This window comes from Penaeus vannamei, chromosome 26 (genome assembly GCF_042767895.1).
Source record: "Penaeus vannamei isolate JL-2024 chromosome 26, ASM4276789v1, whole genome shotgun sequence".
Classification (NCBI taxonomy): Eukaryota; Metazoa; Arthropoda; class Malacostraca; order Decapoda; family Penaeidae; genus Penaeus; species Penaeus vannamei.
Window position 1 is genome coordinate 8,479,223 of NC_091574.1, and position 10,000 is coordinate 8,489,222.

The window sequence follows — 10,000 nt, forward strand, 5'->3', positions numbered from 1 at the left end:
ATGTACCCCAAATCAAAGCAGGATATGTCATAGTTTGGGTTGTACTTGCCAGTGTTTGTTTTTGACAGTAGATTCATCCCTAATTTTTGTGTTATATTCCTTTGGAAGGTTGTTCCTGCTGCTTAGAATTCTTTTAATGACAATTCTTTGTTTGGTGGTTGTAATGATTGTCAGCTTTCTTCTCTGTCCCTCTTCCCTCACTTTTCCTTTCCCCATCTACCCTTGCTGTCTGCTCTTTTTCTTCTTTTCTTTCCTTCTCTCTCCTTTGATGGTAGCTAAACATAAAAAGACATTAGTTTAGCTAACAAATGGCTTGTGAATGAAAGCTTTACAGATCTCAGAATTTTTCTGTTATTTGGCCAACCCATCAATTAGATGCGTACACAAGGGGAGACATTGTCCTGTTCTATGGCCACTACCCAACGAGCACCATCATCACATCAAGGGACCTGAGGAGGCTGTTGTCGGGAGGAACGGCCTATCTGTGTGGCCACCTCCACACTGGCTTCAGTCTGGCAGATCCTATGTGGACTAAGCATCCTATCGGCCTTATGGAACTGGAGCTTGCAGATTGGGCTCATCATCATAGGTTTGTGTGTGTGCTTGCTTTGGTCTTTCTGTTTATATTTTGATACAAATATATTTTTTGTATTTGTCATTTTGATTTTTTTTTTTTTTTCATGTTTGCTTTTTTTATTCCATGAGAATGTGCAATGTCTTTTGTGCTTCAATGTTTTGAGAACTTTTTATGGCCAATTTCTCAAAAGCCAGAATCTTTCTTTTTATGTTTTTTTTGGGAGAGTAAAAAGTAACTCTTTTTGATAGTTACACGAGGTTTAAGTTGGTGTGTAGATTAACGATTTTGGAAATGCATTTATTTTGATTGTCCTGTCTACAGTACCAGTTTATCATTTGATTGGTGTATCTTTCTGTTAATGTATGTTTGATGTAGTTTGGAATTTTTGCACTGAATTAAATGGAAGTTCAATAATGAAGTATGTTTTGTAGTTAGAATGTTTGTTTCATTAATAACTGATCTTGTGATGGTGTGGCTTGTATAACAAAGAAATTAATGCACAGAAATGACAATTTCAACTTCAAAAAACCCAGGTACCGGATTCTGTCTGTTGATAATGGCAGAGTAACCTGGCTTGACGTTAACCACTCATCCTGGCCCGTTGTGCTTGTATCAAATGTTAGCTGTTATCCAAAAGGGGTGTCCTCCATCAGGTACATTGTAAGGTAAGAACTATGCTCATGTGAACTTGCCAGATTCAGCTCTGTAATCTTGTCGAAGTTGAAAGATTTGTTTAGCTGTTATTTTTTCCTAGTGTAGATTGATTGCCCCCATCCTTCTCACACAGACATTTATGGATTGATTTTTTTTTACTTTTTCTATATTGCTCTGCAGAAACCATTAGGTTTATTGAATTGGAAAACCTCAAGTTTATGGTTGTTCATCTTGACCTCTGTCTTGAGATTTATAAATATCCATGCTCTTCACCCTTTTTCTTAATGTTGTTATTTTTTCCCCTAGAACCTAAAAATTCTTCTCATATATAAACAATACACAGAAATGCATGTTTGTATAGTAAGGTAGAAGTAGGTATCATAACAGGTCATTACAGTACAAAACCAGTTTAGACATTTTCTCTGTTGTCATTTAGTTTGCAATATGCACAGTATCCCTCATTGTCGTATTCAGAACCTGTATATTGGATCAGAAAAGCTTTGAAGTGTTTTAATTTTATGATTTTTGATCTGGTAAGTCCAACTTTATTCTTGGTGAATATGGCTCAGCAAATATACTCAATCAGGATATCATCTGATTTTATATGCTAGGACTTAACCAACACCTCCAATAACTGTAATGATAGCAGGAAACTGATATCATATGACAAGCAGGATGTCCAGCAATTTAGATTCTTAAAATTTGAAGTTCAGTGCTTGGAAAATGGAAAGTAAAGCCATTTTAACAGTGCTATATTTTCTTGGAAGTGGTTTTCACTTCAACAAAAGTTCTACAATAATGAATCTAAAAAAAGCGAAGTTTTACATAAGAAGAAGAAGAAAAAAAAGAATAACCATGTTTGTTAATTTTACAGGCTTCTCGTCTTCTCTAATGAGGAGGTCTCAGCTGTATCAGTGCGCATTGATGACAACTTGGGCCACTGGATATCCTGTAAGCACAGCCATGGACCACTATACACTGCAGTAGTAGATGTGCATACTGACCAATGGGAACCTCAGGTCACAGAGGAGAATTTTGTGAAGAATTTGCAGGTATGCTCTTAGTTTGAGATTGTAATTTAAACATATTTTTGTTCATTCCTTCTGCATATGAATTTTGAAAGTGTTGCTCTTTTGGAGTTCAGATATTTATCCTGGTATTCAGTTGTCTCTGCAAATTTTGGATTTGGGGGGGGGCAAAAAGTTGCTGCCCAGCTATGGAAGGCATCAAATTTTTATCTTTCTCTAAGGGCAGTTTTGATCATTGGTTTTTCTATTGCTTGAATTTACACACCAGTATATTTATACCTTGTACATTGCTATAGATAGTAAAAAGATGATAGTAAACCATGAGATTAATGTGTAAAATATAATATGTTGTAAGAGGGATCCTAGGGGAAGGGATTACAAAAATATATTTGTTTAGTATAGAAACATACATACTGTACATACAAGGCTAATTTATTTTATACTTATCAGAATCATTCACCTACAAAGGAGGCGAGAACAGTGCTAGGAGCCACTCATGTGATTGGTACAGACAAAGGGGTACAAAGGAAGTAGGGAAATAGTGGTGATGGTGGGGTATGTCATATATGATGGAAATTCTTATTTTGTATTTGCAGTAAATCCTTGCCTTTGGCGAGTAAATGATACTGAAAGAAATGAAAAAAACTAATTGTGGAGATAATAGAATCTCCAGATATTTTTGCCTGTTTGTCACTTAAAGCCTCAGTCTTAGGAACATATTGGCTGTGAAATGACTGAGGTTAGCAAACAATAAACTAGTATTTTTATTTATTAAGATATTTATCAACTTAATATAAGGTAATTATTCGATCACAGGTTGGAGTAAGTATGTGTGATTATATTATTAAAAGAATGATGACATCTGTATATTGCAGATTTTGATTGGGAATACTTCAGGAAGTAAAACACTGCTAAGGATTGGTACAGAGGGAGCTGGCTTTGCTCAGCCACATCCATCTCGCATTGGTACCATCATGCTTACAATTAATCTTCACGATGCGGTGAGCTCTTTTCTCGCGATGATATGGTAGCTGTATGAAAGTAGAGCGAGCCGTCTCTGTATGTATTTAATTTGATGGTATTTTTTTATGATAGGAATAGACAATGTGAAATATATTTTTGGATTTATTCCCTTGATTAGAGTTCTATAGCTAATGATTTTGAATGAACTTTGCCCCCTTTGACCAGGATTCTTGCTGCTTTCATAGGAAATATACATCATTTCTCTTAGCCTTTATGGAACCACTTTATTCATTCAATCATCTTGACCTCTGAGCAATTTTATTTGGTATTAACTTGTTCCAGAATGACATGAGAATAAGTCATCTTGAGAAATGTTTTTTATGCATTACCAAAAATCTAAATAGAAGTGTTCTAAGGTCATAGTATTCACTGAAAAATATTATAGTGAAGTTTACATGCTCAAATTATCTGTAGCTTTTGGTCATTCACACTCCTGTTAGGTTTTGCAGATTATATCTCACAAACAGTAAACAGATGTGAAAATTATATTGTTCTGTGTTAGACTTTCCTGTAATGTCAGTAATATCTACTTTAGTTCATGATCATCTATGTGGCGGGTGTTGGCTTGTGTGCTGTCCTCCTCTTACTAGGAAAGTATCAAGGTATGTACTGTGATATATGTTAAACAGAGGAGAGAGAGAGAGACAGACAGAGACAAACAGACAAACAGATACAAAGACACAGACACACAAACACACAGACAGACAGATGCACAGACAGACACACAGATAGACAGACAGAGAGGGACAGAATGACTGACTGACACAGAGACAAAGAGGGTTTTGTTTGTATATGTATTTAGGTATGTTTTTGTCTGTCTGTATTTGTTTCAAAAAGAAATTAGAGATGACTGAATGCTTCAGTGCTGGAAGTGAGAAATTTTAAAGCAGGACCTGTGACTGTTTCAAACCCTACTTAGTTTGTATGTTATTGACAGTTATGAGGATATGTATGATAATTGCAAATAGGGATGATATCCTGTAAGAGTTTATCTCTCTACTACTTATGAATATACACACACTGAGGAGCAAACACACACTCGAACACAGACACATGCCTCATCTTATGTAAACACACAAACCTGTGTGTTTGCACATGTGTGCGCACACACGCTCATGCGCACACGAACACACACACACACACGAACACACACACACACACGAACACGAACACGAACACGAACACGAACACGAACACGAACACGAACACAAACACAAACACAAACACGAACACACACACACAAACGAACACGAACACACTCACGAACACACACACGAACACCAACACCAACACCAACACCAACACAAACACAAACACCAACACAAACACAAACACAAACACAAACACAAACACAAACACAAACACACACACACACACACACACACACACACACACACACACACACACACACACACACACACACACACACACACACACACACACACACACACACACACACACACACACACACACACACACACAAATAAACTGCTTTTCTTACCATTCTTATGCTGCAGTCATCTGGCTTTATGTATGTGATTGCATATGCTTCATGTAACTTTGATTCACTTAGAATTATCAACTGTGAACACTTATTTCCATTCTGTTTTGTTGGATTGCAATTATTTTTTTTAGGAACATTTTTTTTTTTACAAGTAATAGTCAAACAGATTTGGTGAGTATAGTCTTTTTTTTTGACTTACATATTTGCAATCAATACATGTAAATTGTGGTTCACCGCTGAAAAATCACAGACCAATAAGATATGGTTTTGTGTTCAGACCTCACTTTCAGGCTGTTCGTGTCTACGAATTTCAGAATTAATTGGAAAATCCATGTCACTGTATGAATTAGGTATCTACTGTAGTGAGATACTCTTATTGACTTCTTTTTAAAGCACTCTTGATGCAGATAGCTTTAGGATTAGTAACAAGAAAAGGTTGTGGCACATGTGATTACTAATCTCAAGTATCCATAATTAAGATGTATTACAGATAAAGTGAAGGCCATATTAACTTGATTTGAGTGAAGTTAAGTAAAAAGTGATATTTAGATGGCTAATCTTTCTGTAAAACGACCTGAGCTTTATCATTTCCAATAGATATATATTTATGTTCTCTTTTTTTGACAGTCTTTTGCCAACCAGTGATTCCAAAGAAGTTGATGTGCGCTGCATCAGGTCTGGCTCACAACCATGTGGTGTTTGTCCATCTACTTATCTTTCTTTTTTATCCTCTCATTGGTAAGTTTCTCTGATATTGCATTTGCCAAGTAAAAAGGTTTATTGAATCTGTGATGCTTACCTGCCAGCTATTTTATTTTATGACAGGAGAAATTGTGGTTTGCTTTCCAGGACCATGGTATATTGGCCGACTTGCTGGGGATAAATATGGTGTTGTGTTCATGTGGGGCATTTTTGTGGACTCCTCTGCTCTGCCAGGAGAATTAACATATCCTGATGCCTTCTTCCTGGTAATGTTATCATGCCTATTTTGCATACTATATGAATTTAGTGTGGGAGAACTTTTTGTGTGGGATTTCTAGTAAATATGTTGTAGATTATGCTTTTCACATCTTCAAAGTTTGATCCATTAAAAAGAAAAGGAATGTCATAGTTTATCTTTAAATAGAACAGTTTTAAAAAAGATGTCCTGCAACTCTTTTTCTTTCTTTGTAGGCATGACCATTAAAAGAAAAGTTTTTGATAATTAGGAAATATCAACTGCCGAGTGTACAGTAATACTCGAAATTCTTTTTGTATAGCATACTTTCAAAGAAGAGTGTAATGAAATCCAAGTATTAGCAAATATCAACAATCCAGTGTACTGTAATACTCTGAATTCTGTTAGTACAGCATATTTTCTTAGAAGAATGTAATGAAATTCAAGTACTGTTTATTAGTAAAAGCAGATTTATGATAAAGTTCATTTCCTATATCTCATTTTAAGTAATGGACATATTGTTTGATCTTTAAGTTGATGTACGTGTTTTTCGTAATCCATCATATGAAAAAAAAGGACCTCAGAACTTTAGAAAATTGTTGTGTGTCCTGGTTCTCCTCAATAGATTATTTCCTGTGTAAGATTTCTGTTTCAATTAAGATAAAGGTGAAATGTTTTCCTTGTGTGGATAATCAGATAATATGTAACAATTTTCCACACTTGAATAATACTTATTCCGTGTTTTCTTGTAAATTGTTTGTCCAGAGTACATTTGGATAAGGAACTGTCTTTGTGTATTGTATAACGAAGGATTTCACATTCTATTTCAGTGGGTCACTCTACAGCTACCTGTCTTTATTTTAGTTATGATGAAAAAAGGAATAAGGTGAGTGATTTTAATAGATTTAGTTTTAATAGTTATATAACTTAAAAAAAGAAGTATTTGTATATTGTATTATTAAGATATTTGGTGAATAGGAAGAGAGAAAAAAAATTGTTTGTAGATGTCTGGGGTTTTGTATTTTTGTTTGCACTTCTTGTGTAGCCATTTGAAAGGAATCATATATATTTTTTATGTAATCTGAAAATATGCTGTTATTTTTTCTGTAGATATGTGATCTATAAAAGTTCTTGTTGCATGTGGTCTCCAAAGTTTATAAACCATTTCTCAGCTGCTGTTTGAGATGGGCAAAATTCTCTTATGATAGTTTATATGTAAAGTTTACCATTATCCCCCCCCCCTTTTTTTTTCTTTTCGCATTTACGAACAAAGGCAAGAAAAGAAAATATTTGAGCACTTGTTATTTTATCATCTCATTTCTTTATTAACCCTTTGCCAATGGATGGCATGTAGGAATAGGCCATTTGTGCCTATTTGAGCCTCCTCAAATTTGTGTGCAATTTGTGTTTGGCCATGACTGCAGTGATTGAGGATTTACAGGTCCACAAAAGTAGGCTGAAAGTCACTTTTTAACCTAGTTCACAGGAAAATCTTGTAATGTGCAGCCAATGTTTTACAGTGTAGAAAATTATGTTTCCCATGCTTCTAATTCTTTCCTTTTGGTGGCATTCGCTCAACATACTAGACAGTATGGTGAGCGAAGCACCCTTCAGCATAGGGTTACGCCATTTAAACTGGGCGCATTCAATCTCCTCTGTGGTTTTGTTCTATCTTTATTGTTTCTAAACAGATGGGATCACTTTGTTATCAAGAAGTCAGGTATTAGGCCTACGTCGTCTCATCTATTTGCTGCATTCCTTGAATAAGAAAAAGGTTTTCTTACTGTTATTAAAAGTATTGATATTATTATTCGTACTAGTTGTTAATGTAAACAATATCATTAGCAATAGATATGAAATAATTCTTCCTGCATTTCAAGGTATGAGTTAAATTGCTGATGTCAGATAGGATTTGTAATCAGCTCTTTGCTTGCCATGTACATGAAAGACTGTTTATGAAAAAAAAAGAAAAAAAAAAAAAGATGAAAATGAGATTAGCTAAATAAATACTTAAAATATTATAAAACAAAATGTACATGTACCTCTGCACTCTTTGGCAGTGGGATAACAAATTATTTGTAATGTTAAAAAGGCAACAAGTTTACCTTTGAAACTTTTCAGTTTACTAGCCTTTGTAGGGAACATTGAGAAGAATAACTTGGTATAAAAAATAATTCAGTCAGAGGTAATATATGCAAGACTAAAATTATTATAATGGACATTGTTTTTTCATAGAGAACTCTTACAAAATAAGTAAGCATTTCATTTATTCTTGATTTCATAACTTATTACTGCTACATTCCTTGCTTATCAGTATCTGAATTTTTATTTCATCAAGGTTGTATTTTTACTCCCATATTCATTTTTGTATGCATGTTTTTATTTGTACATTATGTATTATTTATGAGTGCCCTTTTCTGATTTATATGATTTTTTTTTTTGTAGCTTGGAGTCAGCTAGACACCGGTGCGGATGCTGGGTTACTTTCTGCATGATGCTGATAGTCCTCCTGCAATTGCCAAGCATCCTTTCTTGGGTATTTCTTGACAGCCTACTGCTCAATGGTCCACTGAGGCTGGGTCTGACAGCCATTGCAGTTTCACTCTGGAAAAGGTTCTAATTTCATTGTTGATTTTTTATTTTATTTATTTATTCATTTTATTTTGTGAGCAATGCCAAAGGAAAATGGAGGGTGACTTCTATTGTGATCTCTAATGATTGTGAATTTGAAGTTATTTTATTTCTGTGTTCGTGATTTGTGTGTGTGCCTTGGTCAGTGACCTTCTCAAGAAACAAGTTATTTTATGACATGATGATATTGCATACACAGGGTATTATAAAAGGGTGAAGTGGTGTATGGTATGAAATAACCATTACCATTAACTTTTAGATCTAAAATGGTGTTAAAATACAATAGAAAGTTTGTACACATCATTTTCTACTTTGAGCCCATTACATGAATCTCATAATCAAATACTGCATTCAGGTTTTTGTTATTACCGTTATTGTTATTTCTTTTTGTTGTTATACAATAAGATATTTTGGTGTTAGATGTTGGATGCTACTGAATGGTAATAATGGTATTTACAGGAACTTTATTGGGTTTCATGTTATTTTACTAAATTATCATTGTATATTGGATAATGTCTTCCTGTAGATTTTATTCTTCCTCTTGATTTTGATTCTTGGAATGGAGTGTAAGAAAGTGACATTCAGAAACTACTAAGTATATAATTCATGTAATGTATCAGGAATATAATGGTCTGTAGTGTATCTGGTATTATTATGTAGTAATGGATATTAAGCATGGCATAAGGAAGATCTAATGGTTGATGCTTGCAACAAAGAAATTCAGTATTATGCTTCATCTTTACAGTCAGCAGCCAAGGAACATACAGGACCAAAATGATTCAACTGCTATGTTAGCATTAAAGTAGTGGTTAAAACTGAGAGATAAAGTTATTAAATGGTACATGCTTTTAAAAGTATCAGTCAGGATGAAAGTGTTGTAGGTAAATGTATATTGGCTGTATATATATATTTAGATGATGTATACATTATGCATGTAGAATGATAGAGTTTGCCTTGTTCTGTTAAGGAAACAAAGTAGGGCTGGATATGTAGAAATCAGATCAAGATTTATAGTGCTGTGATAGAGAGAATCAGTATAAGTAGAATTATATATAGTAGCTTCAATACATAATCAGCATTGCAAATGAAAAGGAATTATGGAATGATATTTATATGTAGTGAGTCAAACTCATGATCTGTAGATTTCTATAATGCATAATTGCATTAGAATGATTAATGCCTAAAAGTAGACAGACCATTGAAAGTATTTTAAAGAATTAAGTTCTTAAGAATTAAGTATTAGCCCCTCTGCACCAGACGACCTGATATAACCATAGGTAAGGATATTTCCCATGCAGATATCAGTGGAAGGTAACTGCTGCTGAGGGATTAAGCCATTTGTCAGGGCATTCAGACTAGTCTTTTATTCTCTCAATTTTATTTAAGTTTATAGACAGCTTTTAGAGTCATATACAGTTAAGCGTATTGCAAACATTGTGGCAGGAGTCTCCTGCCTGTGGCTGTATGATGGTAATCCCAAGATCATTTGAACAGATATCTCATGTTAAATCTTTTTGACATAAAATTGCTTCTCTGTATCTATATCTATATATTCATTTGTCACTCCATCTATCTCTATATATATGGGCATGTGTATCCATCCATGCATTCACTCCAGAAATGTGTAAAATGGTGAAATCTGTTAA

The 10,000-nt window shown here is 34.3% G+C and overlaps 1 protein-coding gene across 1 annotated transcript in view; it reads left to right on the forward strand.

Annotated features, from left to right (window-relative positions):
* LOC113805633 (transmembrane protein 62) overlaps positions 1–10,000 on the forward strand; it is a gene marked incomplete in the record, with an annotated part of 17,409 nt that overhangs the window by 7,033 nt on the left and 376 nt on the right. The window contains 9 exon segments of the mRNA XM_027356677.2: positions 376–589; positions 1,111–1,242; positions 2,106–2,283; positions 3,135–3,260; positions 3,818–3,884; positions 5,414–5,524; positions 5,636–5,754; positions 6,554–6,609; positions 8,169–10,000. The exon segment at positions 8,169–10,000 is cut by the window's right edge and continues 376 nt beyond it. Coding sequence (XP_027212478.2) covers positions 376–589; positions 1,111–1,242; positions 2,106–2,283; positions 3,135–3,260; positions 3,818–3,884; positions 5,414–5,524; positions 5,636–5,754; positions 6,554–6,609; positions 8,169–8,343 — 1,178 coding nt within the window.